The 23,411-nt window shown below is 41.3% G+C and overlaps 1 protein-coding gene across 1 annotated transcript in view; it reads right to left on the bottom strand.

Moving 5' to 3' along the window:
- Positions 1–4,095: 4,095 nt before the first annotated feature.
- Positions 4,096–23,411, bottom strand: part of LOC308094392 (cullin-1-like) — a 21,816-nt gene continuing 2,500 nt past the window's right edge. The window contains exons 2-23 of the mRNA XM_080441018.1: positions 22,708–22,966; positions 22,433–22,482; positions 21,685–21,862; positions 20,954–21,121; positions 20,484–20,534; positions 20,179–20,269; positions 19,668–19,831; positions 19,385–19,547; positions 18,917–19,047; positions 18,709–18,816; positions 18,219–18,325; positions 17,839–17,887; positions 13,143–13,274; positions 12,895–13,012; positions 12,489–12,565; positions 12,023–12,154; positions 10,329–10,421; positions 9,878–9,925; positions 9,320–9,402; positions 8,174–8,279; positions 7,906–8,019; positions 4,096–5,558 (exon numbers count right to left, since the gene is read on the bottom strand). Of these exons, the coding sequence (XP_080297144.1) occupies positions 5,478–5,558; positions 7,906–8,019; positions 8,174–8,279; positions 9,320–9,402; positions 9,878–9,925; positions 10,329–10,421; positions 12,023–12,154; positions 12,489–12,565; positions 12,895–13,012; positions 13,143–13,274; positions 17,839–17,887; positions 18,219–18,325; positions 18,709–18,816; positions 18,917–19,047; positions 19,385–19,547; positions 19,668–19,831; positions 20,179–20,269; positions 20,484–20,534; positions 20,954–21,121; positions 21,685–21,862; positions 22,433–22,482; positions 22,708–22,797 (2,334 nt within the window). The 5' untranslated portion in view covers positions 22,798–22,966 and the 3' untranslated portion in view covers positions 4,096–5,477. The remainder of the gene's footprint in view (positions 5,559–7,905; positions 8,020–8,173; positions 8,280–9,319; positions 9,403–9,877; positions 9,926–10,328; positions 10,422–12,022; positions 12,155–12,488; positions 12,566–12,894; positions 13,013–13,142; positions 13,275–17,838; positions 17,888–18,218; positions 18,326–18,708; positions 18,817–18,916; positions 19,048–19,384; positions 19,548–19,667; positions 19,832–20,178; positions 20,270–20,483; positions 20,535–20,953; positions 21,122–21,684; positions 21,863–22,432; positions 22,483–22,707; positions 22,967–23,411) is intronic.

The following is a 23,411-nucleotide window of genomic DNA, read 5'->3' as shown; positions in this document are numbered from 1 at the left end:
TCCCCATTAATGAAACATTTTTTGTTGTATCACTCAATAGAAATATCATTATCCATATTAAAACTTAGCCTGGCATTGCAGACTGATCATGTGGGATCACTCACAAGTTCCTCATACCGTGGAGGAACTTGTGAGTGATCCCATTGATCAGTCTGGCAATGCCAGGCTAATTCAAACTACCCACCCTGTAAAAAGCGATTTTAGGTACAGTACATTGCAGTGTCTCCGAGATCCCCAGTTTTGGGCTGCAGTATGGTCACTTAAAGGTCTCTTTAAGAAGTGGAACCTACATTTCTACATCTAAGTGAGAACACCATCAGAATAGGATTCTGAATAAGTGTTGTTTTGTTCGATTTTGAGGCGTTTAAGACATATTTTGAGAGATTTGAAGATCAGACTTCAATAACAATAATGAGTGGGCCCATATTTCTCAATCACAGGAAGAAAAGTATTGAGTGACAAAGGACACACCTCATAAACGCTGGTATGCTCCTTGAAAAGTTGTTTTCATTCAAATAAACTAAATGTATGGTTTGTTACCGTGTGACAATGATTTAAAAAACAGGGAAAACTAGAAAAAGTGCTCCTCGGAGCACAAGTCTCCACCAGGTCAGGTAGGTTATTATGGCCTCCTGGTGGCGCTATAATAGGTCAATGTGAAAAGGGTGCCATTTCTTCTTAGGCCTTTCACAGCAATTGGACACTGCATTCATGATTTGAGGCATTTTGTTCCAAAAATGTGGTTTGCTAAATTAGACCTGCTGGTGGCGCTATAACAGGCCAATGTGAAAAGGAGGGCATTTCTTCCTTGGCAAAGTGAGAATCTACGCGGAAAATGTAATGGAAATCGCATGCTGTGTTCAGGATTTGAGGCATTTTGTTCAAAACAAACCAGTAGTCAATACAACACTCACTTCTACTGTAGGCCTACACTGTAGGCCTACATGTGTGTAGGCCATCCTGTGACATACTGTAGGCCCTACAGTATGTCACAGGAGCAATCCATATGAATTCAACAGTTAAAGCATTATTCCTTTTGACATTGGCAAAGTAATCACCGAAAATCATTATTCAATATACCAACAGTCACACAAAAGTTCTACATCCAGTGACAGTGCTTTTCTATTCCGCACATAGGCCTACAACAACATACCATCATGTCAACAAAATGTTTCCCTCAATACAACAGTCACAACAGGACTCCTAAAATAATGCTATACTATGGTATTATGAAAACATGGCATCTGTCTACCTAACATGCTATCTAAATTACATTTAGCCTTTGCATAATCCTGCAAGGTCGTCAAGGCTAGGGCAAGTGCTACGGGCTTTTTAGACAAGTATACGTACAACCCATAAAGTAAACAGATCCCATGCCCCAGAGAAGTGTACAAACTGTACATAGTTAATATCACAAGGTACAACACACACCTGAGGTCAAAGGCGCCAATGCTGTGGGTGCTCCTTGTCATAAACACACACCTGAGGTGGTGATTAGGGGTGCACTGGGCGCTTCGCGTGACACCATGGCGTTCCGCCAGTTTTCTGAACAAACGTATGTTGCTCAAGAGAAAACCACCTAAGGGGAAAAAGCGGCGCTCCAAAATAAAGATTGCAAGACAGTGGCTCAGATGTGATTTCTCATTTTATTGAGAGATGTGAACGCACAGGCAATATTGAGGGAAAACATGGTTCACCCTCATCTTTGCGCTTTGTAGGGATTGAACAAGTGGTTACTACCCCTAGAGGGGGTAACCTCCCCAAATTGCTATCTCAGAGAGAAATGTTTTGGATCTATCAACTCAACACCATGCAACCAAATGGCTTAAATGATGATTTCTCCTACAAACCCTTTTTATAGATAAACAGTGTGTACTGTCAACCTGATCATAATCAGATTTTTTTTCTTTCCTTTCCCAAGTCTCCCTGATGTGTGAGTCTCTGTTATGGCCTTTCAGTGCTTTTTGGATGATCTCTTTATTCCTAGTGTGATGTCTTTAAAAAAGAAATGTGATTGATGTCTGTGATTCCTCCATGATCTGTGATTTTTGCACTGATATTGTGTTAGCGTTCACATCTCTCAATAAAATGAGAAACCACATAAAACTTTAGTTAACCACACAAAACCTTTAGTTACTAGTTACTTTGTAGATTTTGATTATTACTACAAAACATACAGTAACCACTTCAACCCTATATAGGCTACATTTCGACCATTTGAAAATAGCCGATCTAGCTTGTAGATCGGCATTCCTGTACAGTAGGCTACCCTTTGATTGTTTGTTATTCTGAAGGAAATGTGTTCAAACGCAACAGATTATTGAGAAACCATTACGCACGCTGCATGCGCTCAAATGGTAATGTAGGTAATTCAATCCAAAATATTTGTACACACACACACACACACACACACACACACACACACACACACACACACACACACAGTGTGTCAATGAATGATTTATTTTCGTGTCTGGCTGCCTTTCACAGCCCATCCTTTATGGGATTATTCAGACACATTAAACACATTTTCCAGTGTCAACATGCTGACACAAATAAAACAATGTGAAAAGGGTGCCATTTCTTCTTAGGCCTTGCACGGCAATCGGACACTGCATTCATGATTTGAGGCATTTTGTTCCAAAAATGTGGTTTGCTAAATTAGACCTGCTGGTGGCGCTATAACAGGCCAATGTGAAAAGGGTGGCATTTCTTCCTTGGCCTAGTGGGAATGTGCATGCCCATTTTCACGGAAATCGCACACTGCGTTCATGATTTGAGGAATTTTGTTCAAAACTGACCTATCCTGCAAACTTTGGAAGCCAATGTTAGCCAAGTAGGATGGAATTAAGCAATATTACACGAGAGGGTGTGCTTTACCGTCATTATTGGCACGTCTGTGATGCGGTCAGGAACGAGGCGAAGCCGAGTTCCGCGAGCATCACAGAAGTGCCAATAATGAGACACCGTCTCATCAACACAGCTGAGCTATCAATGCTTGCGCAGTGGAATGAATTCCAGTAGGCTATATGCTCCGTCGTACGACCGTGTCACGTTGCCAAATTAACTGATCTACAAGCTGACTGTGAACTTGTAGATCGGCTATTTTCGCCGTGCGATACCTGGCGACACGTTGTGAACTTGTAGATCGGCTATTTTCGCCGTGCTGTTTGTTTTCCTACCATGGGACAGCGTGACGTCAGAGCACAGCTGTGCCATATATGGTCTAATCAGGTGCGGACTGCAGTGCGGAGTGATTTATTAATGTGATTAGGCCCGTGCTATGATGCTGGTTTGAAGCACGGGTAGATAGCTATTTCAACCAATCAGATTGCTTGGTCGGAACTACCTGTTGTATAATAGGATATATCGGACACATCCATCTTGATCACATGACTATAGAGATACTGTGTACCGATTTGCGTGATTTTTGGACAGAATCTGAAGGAGTAAGAGCTTTTTTTTTTTTACAAAACTCAGCCTCCTGGTGGCGCTCTAAAAGGCATATGTGAAAAATGCAGGGCAAAGGTGTTTCCTTGGCCTCTAGGGAGTGTGCGTGCAAAGTTTCACGCAGATCGGCGCAGTTATAGCTAAAAACGTGAATCGGCACACCATGAGGCTGATTTGAAAGTTTTCAAGTGGCATTTCTTCCTGGGCCAAGTGGGAATCTACGTGGAAAATGTCACGGAAATGGCATGCTGCGTTCATGATTTGAGGCATTTTGTTCAAAATGAACCAATCCTGCAAACTTTGGAAGCCAATCTTAGGCTATCGGGATGGAATATGGAAAATCGGACAGATCAGTGTTGATCACATGGCTGTGGAGATACTGTGATCGATTAGGGTGTTTTTTGGACAAAATCTGTAGGAGTAATATAAAAAAAATGTTTTGCAAAAGTCTGCCTCATGGTGGCGCTATGACAGCTTGATCTGAAAAATGTGGGGTAGAGGTTCTGCCGTGGCATCCAGGGATTGTGTGTCGGAGATTAGCTGGTCACAGACAGAAGGACGGACGGACGGACAGGGGCAAAACATACTCTCTCGCCATGCCTTTCGGCCTGGCGGAGACAAAAATAAATTCAAGAAAAGGGCACATACAGAAACCTTTACTTTTTATTTAGCACACATTAAAAAAGTGAATCACACTATACAAATGTTTGTCTGCTAGCAGGTAGCGGAGCAGAATACACACTTTTCCCTCTTTTACACTAGGAGGTAGATGCAGTAGAGGACTGTAGTGTCAGAGTCACTCAGACATGATATTGGAGGATGGACATTTCACTGTTCAGGTTTGTGACAGGTTGACTGCTTAACACCACTCTGCGATCTGATTGCATTGTCGTACACTCAAATGTGTTGTGGCTGTGACAATTCTGTCTTTTACCGTCTCACTCCCTAGGTATTATGAGATCTAACAGACCAGGATGCTTTGAAATGCTGCCTTCTCGGGACGTCAGTCTGGTGGAGTTTGGAACTTTCTTTCTTTTCTTTTTTTAAAGACAATCCAGTTTGGTTCCAGTGTGCAAGAAGTTAAACAGATCCCTGGAAAGTAATCGAATGAATTACAAATACTGTTTATCAGAGTCACAGTATTTATTTACAGATGCTTTGTTGTCTTTTTGCTTCAACCCATGGTTCATTTCAGTTTCTTCCTCACTAATCTCTGGCAATGCTGCTTCAATACAACAGTACTCTCCTCCATTAAACCCAATGATGCGCATGATTCTACCCTTTACGTGGCTTTCACTTCTCATCGGTCACTTCCACACACGCTTAAGCCTGAGTTATACTTTGTCTTGCATTGTGTATTGCACCGAAAACAGCTGATCTACAAGCTCATGTCGCGCTACGAAGCTTTGTGAGCTCGTAGATCGGCTATTTTAGGTGCAAGACACTGGTGTGCATTTAAGTATAAAACAGCCATTAATTCAACTATACCCAAGGCATTGCAGAGATAAAGTGAATCATTGACGTCTTGCTTCAAATGTAGGTAGGCAGTAGCATGCAAACCCCGTAGACTCAGGATAAAAAATACGGAAGTTATTTTTGATTTGCAGGATTGATATTTTTTTCTTTTATGTTGACTTGCAAGGTAAAGATAGAGGGGTAATGTCTTTGTCTGTAATATTTACAGATTTTTGAAACATGTTGAGATCTAGAGATGATCCTGAGTGGTTCTAATGAGATATGACTGACAGTCAACGAGGCCAATCCCGTCACTGAGTTCTCTCAAGGGGCGGGCAGGTTGTACAACCCCAAAAAGAAAACAGAACAGTCCTGTAAATTTGCCCTCTTCAAGTGTGGGTGTCTTTTTAAAATTTCTGATTTTTTACGTGCTTGCATTCCCGACATCATCAGCTAAAATGTCCAAAGGAATCATGTTTGCAAACTTCTTCGGGAGACGACTTCTGGAAAAAGCAAATAAAAACAGAGAGGGAGGGGCCGTGTGATGGAAAGATGAAGAGGAGTGGCTGGACTTAAGCCAGGTAGCTGTAGGTGTCCTTTTCCCCGTCGACTCGTTCTAGGTATTCCTTCTCGATCAGGATGTCGATACATTTCTGCCATAAAACAAGTCACCAGAAAAAAGGAATGAACTAAAACTGGTCAAAACCAAATGAATTACTAACAATCCTCAATTAATGATGCAGATATGTCATAAAAACATGTGAAACCAAGGTCGATGCCATTACATTTATTTGGACTACATATGAATCCAGTGACCAGCCACGGCACAACACATTTGCTGAGAGAACACTGGATGAGTTCTGGTTCTTGATTGCTGATTTTCAAACTACATGGCTTACACCATAGACTCCCATGTAGCCTACTATGTCACTACTGTGTTGAGGCTGAAAAACAGAGGCTAAATTGTAGAGCCTGATCTAAGCCAGTATAAACTTTTTTTTAAAGATTAGTAATTAGGGGGTAATATTTTCCTGTTCAATTAATTAAACCACCCTCAAGCCGATCTGATCAGATCAGATTAAACCAGTCTCTTCCAATTGAGGTGTTTAGGCTACATGAGGCATTTCTACTCCGACTGAGTTATCATTCCTATTCTTCTTTTCCTTTCGGCTGTTCCCTTCAGGGGTCGCCACAGCAAATCATCTGCCTCCATCTCACCCTGTCCTCTGCCTCCTCTTCTTTCACACCAACTAACTTCATGTCCTCTTTCACTACTGTCTGGCCTCCTGCCTGACAGTTCCAACCTCAGCATCACTATCTCTCCTCTGTCCAAACCACCTCAGTCTGGCCTTATCTCCAAAACATCTAACATGCGCTGTCCATCTGATGTACTCGTTCCTGATCCTATCCATCCTTGTTACTCCTAGAGAGAACCTCAACATTTTAGTCTCTGCTACCTCCAGCTCCGTTTCCTGTCTTTTCCTCATTGCGACTGTCTCTAAACCATACAACATAGCTGGTCTCACCACACCACCGTCTTGTACACCTTCCCTTTCATTCTTGCTGATACTTTCCTATCACACATCACACCTGACACTTTTCTCCACCCATTCCAACCTGCTTGCACTCGTAACTTCACCTCTTTTCCACACTCTCCATTGCTCTGGAATGTTGACCCTAAGTACTTAAAACCCTCCACCTTCTTTACCTCTACTCCCTGTAACCTCATTGTTCCACTTGGGTTCCTCTCATTCACACACATGTATTCTGTCTGGCTGCGGCTAACCTTCATTCCTCTCCTTTCCAGGGCATAACTCCCACCTCTCTAGATTTTCCTCTACCTGCTCACTGCTCTCACCACAGATCACAATGTCATCTGCAAACATCATGGTGCATGGGGATTCCTGTCTAAACTTATCCGTCAGCCTGTTCATCACTATAGCGAACAAGAAGGGGCTCTGTGCTGATCCTTGATGCAGACCCACTTCCACCTTGAACTCCTCTGTCACACCCATGGCACACCTCACCACGGTCTTACAACTTCCACACATGTCCTTCACCACTCTAACATACTTCTGTCACTCCAGACTTCCTCATACAATACCAGTTCCTCTCTCGGCACCCTATCATATGCTTTCTCTAGATCTACAAAGCAGCTCCATCTGACCTTCTCAGTCAACATCCTCAAAGCAAATATAACATCTGTAGTACTCTTCCTTGGCATGAAACCATACTGCTGCTCAGAAATGCTCACTTCTGCCCTTAGTCCAGCTTCCACTACCCTTTCCCATAACTTCATTGTATGGCTCATCAGCTGTATTCCTCTCTAGTTGCCACAACTCTGCACGTCACCCTTGTTCTTAAAAATTGGCACCAGCACACCTCTCCTGTACCTTCTCCTCCATTCCTCAGGCATCCTCTCAATCTCTAAGATCATGTTGAACGACCTAGTCAAAAACTTTACTGTCTCCTAGACACTTCCATACCTCTACGGGTATATCATCAGGACCAACTGCCTTTCCACACTTCATCCTCTTCAATGCCTTCCTCACTTCATCCTCACTACTTCTATTATTAGTGGAATATTAGAGTCCATACTGTGTACCAAGATGATGAGCTGAATTTGCACCCAAAATGCTGTCAAAACTTAAAGAGGCGCAGAGATAACAAAACCCTTACTAAAAACGAATATTTTCCCCAAATTACAGAGTTGTCGATTTGCATGGGATTTGTATTATCATGAACTCTGTGTTTGCTTAAATATGGTAGGCAATTTGCCCTGGTATTATTACTTTACAAAAAAATTACAGATGTCCTCCGTAATTATTACAAATTACCAGAGGTCCCCAGATAATACTAATCCTGTATGAATAGGATACTAGGTGGTTGTATTAGTTTGTTATAGTTATTGTATTGGAGCGTCACAATGCCCATCACATGTGGAGCGGATAGTAGAGGCTGAACTAATTCCTGATGTTTTAGGTAACGGAAGGTCCTCACCTTTATAACAGGGACTCTGGGTTTAAATCTTGAGGAGAGCTGGTTGAGGACCTCTGCCAGAAGCTGTTGATGTTTCAAGACTTTCCTCATCTTCATAATCCGAACAATGGCCGCCTAGATGGAGGGAGGAAAAGGAATATAGAGATTAGATAGCAAACAAGATAGCAAAGTACTTCATCCTAAATGTACCAACCACTCAGTATAGGCTGAGTGGTTGGAAACACTTGACTTAAATACTGTTCACAGAACTAAGGTGGCAAGACGGTACCTGTATTAGCAACTTCCTGTCCTCCTCAATGTTCTTATGAGTTGTTTCCTGTTCCTGTTTTTGCTCCGTCTTCATTGGCACATTGATGTTCACCCGCAGTTTCTTACTGGGAAAGAAACAGTGCAGAGAGTATGTCTTTGAGTAGGGATGTCATGTCAACAGGGACATTGAGATTCTGCTGGTTAAGGGACCTGATCTGATCACACAATTCACAAACAGTATGAGAAATGTTTATCAACCACTTTCCTTCTGGCATCCCTATTTTGGGCATGACATTATGGGTGAAATATAATTATTCATTATTCAAATAGGTTCATAGTTTTATTTTTCAAAAGGTGTTAAAGCGGCACTATGTAACTTTTTTTTATGAATAAAATGTTGTCCAATCTGTATGGTAGAGTATGTTTATACAATATAACTTATACAATTGGGGTGGTTGTATTTTGTCTCCCTGCTCTTCTATTGAGACATTTAGGTCATGTCTCACTAGTTTCAGTTTATCCCCTGAGCAAGCAGACTTTGTGCTCTATTAGCACAATGGTAAAAATGTCCACATTTGTGCAGGAAACCGGGTTCAAATCCTGGGTAGAAGAGGAACGTTACATAGTGCAGCTTTAAGTGTTTGAGATAGTGTAGAGGTGTTGTGTAGTGTTGTGTATCATGGGCTGTTGGGTACTTCAAAGAACTTCCAGACATGATCGTAAGCTTCAAATAAGTTATTTAACATGGTCAACTAGTAGGTAATAGGTATCCTACTATAGGTATCTCTTTCATTGAGAAATTTCTCATTGGAAGAGTAGGGAGACCACCTCCAACCACTGCAGTTACATGCATATGCAGTTATATTGTAGTAACATAGTCCACCATGATTAAAATATAATCTTATTCATTAAAATGACCCTCAGATGACATAGAGCCGATACATCAAATTAAACAATGATCGGGTCCAATTCCAATCTTGGATATCAGCTTGTGACATGCCTAATATGCTAGACTTATTTTAACCAACACATTTATTTTCTATTATATACTGTATTCATTTATAAACATTTGAGTACCAAAAGCTAATGGTGCTAGTATGGTTGTTTCCAATAAAACATTAAGCCCTACTGTCAACCTCATGTCCTAATATTGAAAACAACTTACTTCTTGTAACCCAGGAACAGTTTGATGAGAGTGTCTGGTTTGAACTCTGCCTCATCTATGTTGGCATTTTCATCCTCAAGCACCTGTACATGTACAAAACATGTGAAAAAGTTAGCCTCCAGAATACTTCTGAATTTAAAGAGATATAGTTATTCATGTTCAGTTGCATGAAGTCATATAATCAAGGTTTATAATAATGATGCAATATGTTCAGACTTTCGAGACATTATCTACTTTGTGCTTTGCCTATATAATGTTTATTCACCTAAAATGACCACTGAACATAAAAACATATCCAAGAATTACCAAAGCCATACAGAAGTCCATTAAAAAAGGCCATAGCTGAAAGGGTACAGAGCCTGCCTGGGAAGCAGAAGGTCCCAGGTTCTAATCCCGGCCCTGGCAATGTGTCGAGGTGTCCCTGAGCAAGACACTTAACACCCCCACGCTCCTCTGTGAGCAGCATTCAGCTGGTTGGAAGCTGAAAACTGAATTATGAAATAGGTCTTCTTAAAAAAAAGACGAGAAACAGCCTTTATCAACTGGCTGTGAACTTACCAGTAATTTAGACTTCAACAGGATTTGTAAGACTTGCACCAAGATGTCCTGAAAGCATAACAAAACACATCAATATGTACTTCCAAAAAGCACCAATGTGCAAAGAATTTGAGGTGATGATGCCTTAAAGGTCTTAAAAGGTACTGATCATGTTTAATTCAAAACGTTTTAAGGTGAATGAAAGGCAATACAAAATTAGGTATTGCTATGTCAATTTATCCTTTACATGAGCATTTGATTACATTGATAAATATTTCTCTCAGCCTCAAGGTCTCTTCTATTATTGGACTTCTGTTCTTCATTTGTGTGGTCAAAACCTGCTGTATTATCAACAATAACTGATTACAGTGTAAACGACTAAAACAACTCCTTATTTTGGTTTAACCTACTGTATGTGGTGTGTGTGAGTGTGAGTGTGTACACACACACACACACACACACAGATACTTACAATTTTGATCTGCGTACTGTCTGTGAGCTGTTGGACAGTGTAGACATCCTCACTGTTGTACTGTAGTAAGATGGCCATCTGGAATGTAGACGCCTAAAAAAGGGACAAGACACACGGGACAAGTTAGTCAAATACCAAAGATATAAAGCCAATATCTTGCCCACCAGCATTATCAAAGCAGTATCAACAAATAGTGTTAAAACAATGAATTGAAGAATATGACATTACAATTAATTGCAGGAACATTTACTTAAGTGTGGCAACCCACTTGAGCAAACCAGCCAACCAGGCAGCACCATTGTTTAAGGCACAACACTACATATTTTGTCAAAATGTTAGTGGAATTCTTTCTCAGAGATTTTCACTAACAGTAGTGATATAATGATATGGTATAAAGAAATAAGGGGATTCCCAAGCACAAGTGACTGTACTATGAGTAGGAATTTAGTGTAGCCGATGGGTAGGGATGGGTATCGCTATGATTTTTATGAGTCCGATTACCGGTTCCTAACGGTTCCCTATTTCGGTTCCAAAATGGTAAAAAAAAATAAGAGGTCAAATGTACATAACAGCTGCTTACATCCAAATAAACATAGTCCTTTGACAACAACCATCGTGACCATTCGGTGACACTACTCCGTTTGTTCTTTTGTCAGCTTCTTTTTCGCCAATGTCTCTCTGTGCCGGGCTCTACCAGAGTTAGGGGCTCTACTGGGGCTGCTGGTGAGGCGCTAATGCTGCTACTAGTAGAACTTGCTGGTGTTGCTGTTGTTGACTGGCGAGCCCCAGTGCAGCGTGTGTCTGAGACATGGGCCTATTGGTCGGAGCCGGAATACCAAAACGCTCGCCCCAAAACACTGTCGCCCCGGGGCGCAAATCCGATAAAACTATGCCATTGCCTATACCTAACCTTATTCCTAACCTTAACCCATTGAGACCTGGAACTGTGTCATTTTTAGATTTGAGCTAAAAAGGCATTATTTTACACTTTTGGCTACGAGCTTGTAGATCTGCTATTTTTGAAAAAACGTGAAAATGTGTGCAAATCTTTGAATATATATATTGTTTTAAAGCGAACATTTTTAACTCAAATCTTTACTTCTGGGGGTCCCTGGAACAAAATATTTTGAGATGGGGTCAAATACATATAATTTTGGGGGTCCTTGACATGAAAATGTTTGAGAACCACTGATATAGAAACCTAGGTTTTTCAGAATACTTTTGAGATTTAGGAGACATGTAGAATCGGCTTCAGGTCTTAATGGGTTAACGTCAGTAAAACGGTGCCAAACCCTAACCCCATTCCTAAACTTTACCTCAGTAAAACTATGCCTAACCCTAAACGTATTTATAACCTCATCCTCAGTAAAACAAATACAAGAACCACCCCAGCGTGCGGTCGGCGGAAAAATAATGGGGGCAAGCAGTGCAGCGTGAATGTGTGACGTAGTCACGTAAGTTAGACAGGTCCTGACAGATAGTCAACTTGTCATCATGAAGCCTTTGCTCGAACGGTTATTAGCGCGTCTAGGACCCGATATGCAGAACCAAAATGAAAATTTTCAAGTAACCGCCATTTCTTATTTGGTTCCTACAAGGAACCGAATTTCGATACCCAACCCTACCGATGGGTGTACGTTTGTGCAACATGCACTCACTGGTTGTGGAGGTGTGTGTAGGTTTATGTGCAATACCTGCAGTGTGTATCTGTTCTTGAAGCAGTTGGTGACCAACTCTCCTTTGGAGAGGTGATAAAGCCAGGTTAGTTTGCGGCCACTGTGTCTACTGGCATAAAAGGCTGTGAAACGCTGGTAGCTTCGTTCCAACTGATGGCAGAAAGAGAGATGAAGTGTTTGGTGCAAGAAAGGAATAGCAAAGGAGCGGTCAAAAAGGTAAAGGGGTGCATATACTGTATGCCACATTCTCTACCATGTTAAGTTGGAAGTCTATGAAGACATTTTGCAGTGCATAAAACCCATACGTTTTATGCACAGCAAATTCTTCATAGTACACCGTAAAATCATGTGTTGATTTAACTCTTGACAGTGTACAAATGAAACCAAATCTTTATATAATAATAATAACCAACTAATAATAACTAACTAATAATAATATTTGACTATGTATCAGTACAAACAATTACACCCGCATGTGCCATACCTCAGAGGGGAGAGCGAACGTACAGGACTGCTGGAACGGCCACGAACCTGAGCTCAACACCTGGATACTGAAGTCCACTACATCACCCATGTAAAGAGAAAAAAAAAAGGATATGAAGAAAGGCTAAGGAATGTTTCTTGTGTTCACATCCAATGTGCAGTTGCCCCCTCCCCCCACATATCCATATCAATGCAAATTTACAGTGTGCATGTTGAAGCGAGCAAGTTTTCTGTGTGCTGTCCTATAACTTGCTTTGTTTGTATTTTCTTCCCTGCGACTTGCAATATGTTTGGTTCTAAAATAAATGTGCGACACAAATAAAATTTACTTTTGCCCTTTTAGCAATGCTGGGACTATCTGCGTATAATTTAACTGATACAGAATGACGAGAAGCAGGGCTGCTTACAGTCCAAGGGCTCCGAGTTGACAAGATGCTTCTTGAATTGTTCATTGAGGTCTTTGCTGACTCCTATGTCCTGGAACATGCGCTGCAGTTTAGACGTGTACTCAAAGCCACATGCTTGCTGTGGGACAGATAAAGGACAAGAAAGCATTAATTGTAGCTACTGATATAGTGGCAATGTTTGGGCAACTAACACACACACACACACACACACACAGGTTCATAAAAACGAGAGAAATTAGAGTATGTACCTTCAGTTTAGAGATCATACTAGCCTCGGCATCATCACTAGCGCTGTTCTGGTGAACTAGCCTCTTGGCGAGCATTTTAGCATAGAACTTCTGGAAGACATCTTTGTCTTCTATGTACTTGAACACCACCATCTGTCCATGGGATGGAGATCAGAACAATGAAGATGATTTAGGTAGTATTATTATTCTAAACCTAAATGTTGCTGCTTTTCCAACCAGTTGAAGAAATCACAAATTGAGGCTTTAACCTTTTACGAAATATCTAAGTCCATTCATGTTTATGGAAGATGCTTCTAAACAGGGATTCTATTGCCAGTTTGACCACTTCAAATAGTCTTTCATCTTATCTTAACTCATTGAGTGGCATAATTATTAATATCTATTTCTGGCCATTACAATTTTTATTAAAATTTAAAATTTAGTAAAACAAAAGTGCTTAGGAAGCGAGATACAGCCTTTTTCAGTTATAAGTTAAACAAGGAGTGGATGGAGCTGCAAATCTTCAGATAATGATATCTTGGGTTCAGGAAGATTTTTTTTTCTTTTTTTCTTAATTTTTTTTTTCAAAAACACGTGAAACACGTTAACACATTAACTGCCAAGACCGTAGTCCTACGGGCCGTTAAATCCAACTGTTAAGCGCCGAGACCGTAGCCCTACGGGCTGCGGTCTTTTCGCGCATGCGCGGTCCGGGTGCACTTTCGGATTTTTTTTGATCCACTTCCGTTTCCGGTTTGATGACAGGAAATAGAATTATTTGGGATCCGGTTTTCACGATCACGCCCGCTCCCATTCTACAGACGAAACTGAAACTCAATTCTCTTCCTGTAGTTTTTTCTCCTCGCATTTCACTGTTTAACGTAATCCGCTCTAACTCAAACATGGATGCCCCGTTTGACACGTGGTTTTCACTGGGAGATACAGGGAGATCTCGCGGATGTAAACAGACTGTGTAGCGCTCAATCTTAAGGATTTTAACAAGATCTATGGCGACATGAAAAAAACAAAAAAACAACAAAAACACCTTGGCACTGGTGAGTACATTATGAGATTAGCCCTTGGCAGTGGATGTGTTAATGGCACTCAACTCATTGAGTGCCATTAACGTGTTTCACGTGTTTTTGATTTTTTTTTTTTTTAACGTCTTATTTTTTTTCCAGAACCCAAGATATCATTATCTGAAGATTTGCAGCTCCATCCACTCCTTGTTTAACTTATAACTGAAAAAGGCTGTATCTCGCTTCCTAAGCACTTTTTTTTTACTTTGAAAAAATTCTAAATCGTACTGGCCAGAAATAGCCAGAAATAATTCGGACACTCAATGAGTTAAAATAACCAATAACCAAAAACAGCAGCGCGACGTGTTGTGAGCTTGTAGATAGGCTATTTTCGGCACACAAAATGCTTTCATGGAAGTACAGGCTGGCTTCTATAGAATCCAAATGACTGAAATCACACGTGGCGACAGAGAACTTTAATCCATGGGTACTAGGGTTTAACATTTCCCGGGAAATATCAAATTTTAATTCCCGGGAATTTTCAGACCTTTTCCCGGGCTTCCCGGGAATTCCCGTTAAAGGGCAAAAAAAAAAAAAAAGTCAAAAATTTTTCAGTTTATATGTAGATACTTCATTTTTTAACAGAATAGACATTGTATTGCTTAAAACGTTTTATTTGAACGAAATATTAACTTATCAATTCAAACAAACATATATATATTATATATATATGTTTGTTTGAAAGGGCCAGAATCGCGCAACAACAGCTGATAAGTCTATGGAGAATTACCGAGCCATTCCGAGTGGAAAACGGAACGCTCGTCCCTAAACACACTGCCCCATTTATTTCGCGGATCGAGGCCGCCGGTTTACACCTGGGGCAGGGTGTTTGGGGACGACGGTTCTTCTATTACATTTCTGAATGGAAAGAAGTGCACTTCTCTGCGCAATGAGAAGAATAATGACACTTTTCTGAACGTTGAATGAACTTTATTCATACAGGTGCAGTGGAGGGTCTACAGGGTCTACAGGTCAAAAACCCTTAACTTGTATAGTTTTTGTGAAAAGATTTCACTAAATAGTAATCTGAAGACAAATTACATCCACAAGGATTGATACAGGGGAATGGAAAAACTTAAGTTGTATCTGGCAAATATAAATGCAACTCTTAATTTCAACAGATGGATTCACACAGGAGAGAAATCTCTTGAACACGACATGCTTTTTCTTGAACGAAAAACATTTTAAAATAATAAATACCTCCTACTGTAGCCTATATAACAAAAATAAATTAGGCAATTAAACAGGCTCACTTGATTACTTTATTTCTTTTCCCTGCGGGATTTGAGGAAGTGGGATTTGAGGAAGCAAAGGGCATTGATTGATTTGTCGCTCAGTCTGTTTCTCAGTTTGGTAATGAAAATCCCACACACTGAAAAGGCTCGCTCAGCTTCCACCGATGTTGGCTGAATGGTCCCAAGAGCCAAGTAGAGGCGTTGGAGATTCTCGGGGCGAACTTTGGTTGCTTCGAAGAGCGCAAATTCCTTCGAAAGGATTTTCTGCAGGTCATTCCCAGTCTTTTCCTCTAAGTGTGGGCCTTTCATGCAGGCATCTATTTCTTGCTGCAGGTGGGCTTGTAGGCTCACGGTAGTCTGACTCTGCTCTTCTGATTCCGTTCCCTCATCAGGTGGTTGGGGTTCTGCTGTGTCACCTGTTACAAACAGGCGCTCGCAGAGACTGTGCGCTGTCTTCACCAGAGTATTTTTGGAGGGCATAGCGAACAGCACATCTCCTGTAGTCACAATGACTGGGTTTTGCAGGTACCTAAACAAATAATGTGTAGGTTAAATATAGCCTATGGACTTTCATATAAAGGAATAATAGGCTATAATAATAATAATAATAATAATTAGCCTCGTATTACATTATGAAAGCCCATATATGGGCTTTCATAATGTAAAGTAATAATAGGCTATAGTAATAATAATAATAATAATAATAACCTGTACAAAGACACGATGTTGTTCACTCTCCTGTCCCCGAATCGGGTCCTGATGGCCTCCGTCATCTCCTGAGAGATGTAGCTGTCCTGCTTCTCCAGCTCGGCAAGGATAAACTTGAAAATGGCATCTGCCTTCAGAAGATTTGCTCCTCTATCGCACAGTTTCTTTACTCCCATCTTCAAGGGTTTCACGCAATTTGCTAATTCCCGAAGGCTGGTTAACTCATCATCTGTGACAATAAGCGCTGGCTGGACGTCAATCAGTGCTTTGGAAACCTGGCGATGCAGCATTATGTAACGGTCCACCATGTCACTCATACTGTCCCACCTTGTGCGACAGTCTAGATGGAGCTTCAATTCTTTTCCCAAATCTTCTTTGACGTAAGCCTGTAGTATCTCGTTGGAACGAGGAGACCTTCGGAAATGTCTGGCAATCTTTCGAACCTATTAATAGGTGAAAATAGCAAAACATTAATTACATTAATATGGGTCTAATATAGGCTGACGTGAGTGAGAAAATAATAAAACATGTTAGTTGCAGTGTGTAACAAAGTTAGTTAAACATAATCACCTTGTCCACAGAGCTCTGTAAATTCACTCTGGATAGACGCTGCTCCTCCACATTTTCTTCGTAGCCTGTCTCTTCATCATCATCATCACTCGTATCATTATTTGCAGGCTGCGCCGCTTTTTTGCTGTAGAGTATATCCATAACGGCCAAGTGGATGGCGTGGCAATAGCACAGCTGGTGTTCAGGGAGGACCAGTTTTCCATACTTCACCATCACAGAGGCTCCGTCGGTGGTGGCACACACGATGTGGTCATCCATGTTAAGGGAATAGATTGCAAGTTTATCATTTATAAGCTCAACCACTCTCTCGGACGTCATGCTTCCCTCAATCCGGAAAACCCCCAGGTTCCAATGGTCGTCCTCAGTGTGCAGGTTAATGTTCATAAATCGCTTGTTTTGTAGGGAGGTATATTCATCCATTGTAAGCGAGAAACGAACACCCGTGTTGCGTATCATCATTTTAAAGGCATCGACCAGATGACTCTGTTGCTCCGCCGCAAAGGCCTGCACCTTCTGGGCTATCAACTCTGGGTTTGTTGGCAACTTGTGGCCGTCATTCTCCAGGGCATGTCGGAGATATGCACTCTTTGCTATAGCATTGAATGAAAATCCATCCAGCGCGGCAAGCTCGGCCAGAATCGCATCGAATGGTTTCTTTGCACCGAAGTAGGAGTCGAGTTTCATTTGTTTGCCAGGAGGCCCAGCGTCGCTTGTCTCACGGCTCTCGCCAGCTCCGCTGCCCGACCTGTGGGTGGCCATGTGTCTAGCCAAACCACTGGTTGACCCTCCAATGCACTTTAATATTTTTTTGCAGGTAAAGCATTTAGCCTCTGTGTCATTTATTTTAGTAAAATCCTTCCACACAGCTGAGCCTGTAGAAGCCGCCATGCTCGCACGGTTGGCGAGGATATTGTGGTGGCAGGCAGCCTAATTGCCAATTGTTTCCGCGCTGTATCTGTCCGCAGCCTTTCTACAATTAGTAGTAATTTATAACAAGAAAAAAAAAAAAACGGGATCCCGGGAACCGAAGTCATTTCCCGGGACGGTAAATAACCTCGGAATTCCCGGGATTCCCGCATCCCGGGATTCCCGGTGTTAAACCCTAATGGGTACCCTAGAACTCACCACTTGGTTGAGTGTGTCTTCTAGTTCTGCCTCTTCTGGGTTTTTAGAGCTGAGAAGACAATAAAATGACATTCTGACCAATCTGTACAGTAGAGTATGTTAACACAATAATATAACTAACTCCACAGTGGTGGGAGGTGGTATCCATACTCTTCTAACGATAAATTAGACCCTGTGTGTAGGTAGGAACTCTACTGGTTGACAATTGGTATCGCCTGAAGCTCAAAGCGCAATATATGCCCTGACTCTGTTGCCCTCTAAAGGCTGTTTTCAATAAAGCACACAGGGACACTTGGAAGTAGGGTTACATGAACAAAAGAAAGCCCATAGGGTGTTTGAGCAGAGTATCCAGAATGCAGTATAGATGTATAAAGACCAACCTCTTCTTGAGCAGGGAATCACAGTATCTAGCCAGCAGCTCAGGTGATTTACTGGATGATGAAACCATCTTGGTCACAGCATTATTGTTGATGAAACGACCGCAGGCCTGAGTCACAGACAGAGGGTATATTATAATGGACATCATATTGAACAGTCTATCAACATTGGTAATGCAGCAACATGGATAGTCTGAAAGAACTGTGTTTCATGATAAAAGGCATTCACTACTATTTGGGGTGATAAAATATCCACTCACATAAAAATATATATTCTATAGTTGAGGCACTGCCTCCACTTAAACGTATCTAGAAAATAGCAACAAAAAAGGTGCGATACTCGCTCCATTTGACATACATTATCTTTAATATAAACTCATGACATTTTGGCCTTCATCGGATCTGATGATTACTGGAGACTATAAAGGTGTCATACGACATCACTTATTTCACTACTGAGAGAGCAACAAAGAGCAACCATGAGCAGTCTAACCTTATCCAGAGCAGCTACAAAGCCAGCATCGTTGTTAAACGCTGACATGACTAAGGCGTTGTATTTCTTGTGGACATCGAGGATAGTCTGGACGTACATCTTAGGGTCCTGAAGGAGAAGACATGATTCCAAAGATGAAGACATGAGAGAAAGGGTCCAATCAATAATGGGAGAAGCAAATGAATCAGATACACTTAGTTGTCCTTACATTGAGAGCCGAGTCACCACACTTCTCGATTGCAGCCAGACCCTGATTGTAGATATGCGTCTCTAGCAGCTTCTTCAATTCCCCAAGACCATCGGTGATCCGAGAAACCAAGTTATACATGCGGCCCAGGTCTGAAGGAGGGTTGGAAAGCAGAGAAAGAAAGAGAAAAGATAAGGGAAGGAGAGAGTGAGCAAGAGTCTTTCCGTTCTTCACTTTTCAGTTACTTGGAAACTTTGCACTTGTAGCAGCACCATTTTGCACAATAGAAAGGATACACTTTAGTTTTTTATCACTTGTAAACTTAAATCTAGACTCAAATTGGGTGTGTTACAGTACCAATTGACACGATAAACAAATGAAAAAGGTTTTCCCCAAAACTGCTTCATCCTACATCTCAACAGCGCACTATATTGTTTACTTTATGTACCGGTATGTTATTATTCATCCATTCCTCCATCCCCTACCTACCTTCATTCTTGTCGGCGTCAAGTAAATTCTGGAACTCGGTATGGAAGATCTCTAGGTGTTTCTCTATGAGGACCAGCTCACATTTCCTGGCCAGTTCATCCTGGGTGGACTCATGGAGGTAGACCTGAACACGCCGCTGCTCTTCTAGGAGACGGCCTTCCGCCTGGTAGTAGAAGAGGAGAGGGAGAGGGGATGCACTGATCAAGATGCATCTGATTTGAACTCTGAGTGCAGGAAAAGGTCTGCCTAAGCAAGACCACACAGTGCTATCATCATCACCCACCTTCTTCATGTACTCAGTAACAGGGTTTTGCAGGAGGAATTCTGTGCTCTCTCTGGTGTAGAAGCGCTCTGTGTCTGCGAGGAACTGTATCTCAAAGAACTCCTTGTACACCGACAGTGTAGGGCCTTTGGCAAATGCATCGTCCTCATTTAGACCCAACTCCACTGGATACATGAGAGAGACAGCGTTGGTACCCCACCAAAAATGCAATATAATTACAGACAGCAGCATAAATATAATTAATTAATTAATCCAAAGCACTCGTTCTAAGCCAGCCCACTTTGAGAAAGGGCGCTCCCCTGGCCCGCCCAGTCAATGTGTCCCTGAGCAAGACACGTAACCCCTAACTGCTCCCCAGGTGCTGTATTAATAACGCCCACTGTTCCCAATAGTTAAAATGGATAAATGCAGAGGAAAATTCTCACAAATGTGCAAATGCAGAGAGAAAAAAATACCCCCAGAAGAGTGGAGACTAAATTATTAAATTAAACTATAGCTAATAATAACCTACCATAAGACTGAACCACTCCACTGATTAGTCTGGTGTTGATGGGCTCTCCATTACGTTCTTTCTCGATCAGGTTCAGAACAGCGTTGGTTACCTGAATGCAAAATGTAAGAAAATAAAATGTATTGTAAACTGTATTAAAGCAACAAACAATGCACAAATAAGCTGCACACAAAATAACACAAACTGGACATCAGCACATAAAACAGAAAATAACTAAGTCAGTCAAATCCGTTATAATAACAATATAGTTTCTCTGTGTAAGCATCAACAGCCAATAGAGTGTGTGATGTGGCTAATGGTCTTACCTGTTTATTCAAAGGTCTAAAAAGACATTCTCTCCACGTCACAAGAGCAAGCTGCCATGAGAGAAATCAGTTGTCAAGACCACAGCAAAATGCTGGATTGTCCACTATCTCTGTCTTTGTATTTCTGAAGAAATCACAGGTCTTAACCCATTGATACCTGGAACGCTTCTGTGTCACTTTAGATGCCTTTGGCTATTCAAAAATAGCAGATATACAAGCTCATAGCGCGGCACCGAGTGCCGCGCTACGAGCTTGTAGATCTGCTATTTTTGAAAAATTGTGAAAAAAAAATGTTTCGATTTTTTTCCAAAAACTGTTAGGATTTAGATTTTTTTAAAGAATCGCCTCAGGTCTTAATGGGTTAAAGGGAAGCTTGAGCTTTATGAATTGAAAAATAATTTCAGCATTCAACAATGCAGAAATAGTCTATAATAATAGTCTTTAAATGAAATGTCAGAAATGAATCTCACTGAGTAAATTTCATAGATGCCCTTGCGGCCTTCATCACACTCTCGTCGAACCCAGTGGCGGTTGAGGTAGGCACAGATCCCATTCAGCACCTTACTGGAGAAACGGTAGTCCTCCCACTGCTGTGTGTAGAATTTCAACACCCCCTCATCCATCAAGTCCTCCCCATCCTGACCAGAGGAGGGGGGGGGGGGGGGGGGGAGTAATTTTTTGGAGAAGATGAGTGATAAGCAGCAATAGAGGAAGGATTGAGAGAAGTAAAGAGATGTTGAGATGGACATAGTAGAGGGGAGGAGAGATGGAATAGGTTGGAATCAGTAAAAAAATGAATTGAAAAAGAGAAGTAGCCTACGTTATAGGAGGATATCCAAACAATGTGGCACATTGTCTAAATTAGCCAACACAACAGACCATATTGCAGTTTTAGAATTCAAAACGCTGCATGCTTGTAGGAGTTGCTTGCAATTATACAAATTACTATGATATACACATTATAGAGAAAGTTTGCTTTTGAAAAATATGGAAATCAAATATCAAATAAAATATACATGGTTAATCACACAGATTTAATGGGCAACTAGTACCACATTACCCAGGGCATATGAGAAAGAACTTTTGTCAGTGTGCATCCATAACAATCTTTTAAACATAAAATGTTTCAGTGCAATTGTAGCTCCACCTAGGATGACCCAACGTAACAATGCTGGATTAAGGAAGCAATCCCTATTTTTACCTTGAGGAGGTTGATAAGGTAGGTCTTGAGAAACTCCTTGAGCCTCTTGTAGAGCTCCAAGCCAACAAACTGGGCTCCTCCAGGAGTGGGTGATTTTTTAGAAGGCTTGGAAGTTGGGGGTCCTGCCCCACGTGCCTGGTTTGACTGGTGAACACTCGTACAATAGTTATATACATGTCTAGGGGAGGATACCGTCAAGGCCGAACAACCAAAAATCAATTATGGCAATAAGGATGAAAACAATCAGCAAAGATAACAATGATAAAGTCAAAAAAACTTTTCTAACCAAACAACCTTTCTTTCTCTTTTAGTCCATCTGTAATCAATTTGAAAGGTCGATTTCTCTGCAATATTTCTGATTACCAATACCGTCCTACATTATTTGCCATATTCACCAACTGTTCAGTGTTCAGCATTTAGGTGATTCATAGGGTTGTGAGAACTAATAACATTTAAAGGGTGACTTTGCAGGTTTTAAACCTGAACCATTTTTGTTCTATTGTTGAGTACATCTGACACAAGACCTCCCCAGTGCATTCTGTGAGCTCACTCACTAGGTGCTGCAAAAACTCTGTTGAGTGAAACAGTGCCTTTCACATAGGCTGTCAAGAGTTTTTCCAGCACCTTTGTTGGCTTTAACACACATTACATTGAGGCCACACAAACAACACAATAAACACACTACAGTGTGTCTAAAACACAGACTCTCTCACTTTGTCTTTTCTTGCCAGGTGTGTATAAAGGATACGTGTACAGTTCCATGTATCGTGACTTGGCCATGCTTTGCCTGGTGTAGACCTAGTTAAAAAAACACAACACTGAATAACAATTTAAAAAATATTGAAATTCAGACAGATCATTATCCATTACATAGATTTTTATCATGTATTTATGAATTTTAATGAGCAAGATGTCAAGATTAGAATCCAAACTAGGGTAGGAGGGCTGGTAGGAACCAAACCCAGATGTTAAGCAGGCAGCCCTTACTAAACTACAGAGAGAAACGGAATGATGACGACAGACCTGCTGTATTCCTGCCCTCAGGTCATCCCAGATCTGGTCCAGGCCGATCTGTTTCAGACCATGTGGGTTCTGGTTTCTGTTGGATGACATGACAGCTTCCTCCTCTCCACTGAGTCCACTTTCTGAAGTCTTGGGAGTGAAGCGGTGTCTCCTTAGTCCTCCATAGGGGGCCAATGGGGGAGAGGTGAAAGGACAGGTCTTCTTGGAATAACCCCTGACGTTGCTAAGTGGCTATCAGGGGCCCGCTCAGCCTAGAGAACTGGTAGATAATGGAACATATCACAGTTACATCACCACTTCTTAATACTTCTGGGGGTGTTACAACTTACAAGCATAAAAAAATGTCAGTGTTGGAAGGTGCCCTGAACTCCTTTAACATAAACCTAAAATGGGTTTCCACTTTCCACATAATGTGCCAACCTCAAATGGCAAAAGTAGGTATGTATATTCTATGAATTACCTCCAACTAGGGATGAAAGATATTGAACTTCTGAGATGGGCGATATCCGGTTAACAAATCGATCAATACCATCCTGATACCAATATTGTAATACCAGTTTCTAGCAGGGTTTACATAAGACTTGTTATACTGTTTTATTTTTATTAATATATTAAAGATGTACGGTAACAATTACTTTAACACAACCTTTTTCCAACTTTTTTTATTTGATTTTATTTGTTCTACAGTTAGATCCCTTCTTTGA

The sequence above is a fragment of the Gymnoscopelus braueri genome, assembly GCF_963280865.1.
Source record: "Gymnoscopelus braueri genome assembly, chromosome: 10".
Taxonomy (NCBI): domain Eukaryota; kingdom Metazoa; phylum Chordata; class Actinopteri; order Myctophiformes; family Myctophidae; genus Gymnoscopelus; species Gymnoscopelus braueri.
Note: the sequence above shows the minus strand (reverse complement) of the source record. Positions and strands in the feature narration are given on the sequence as shown.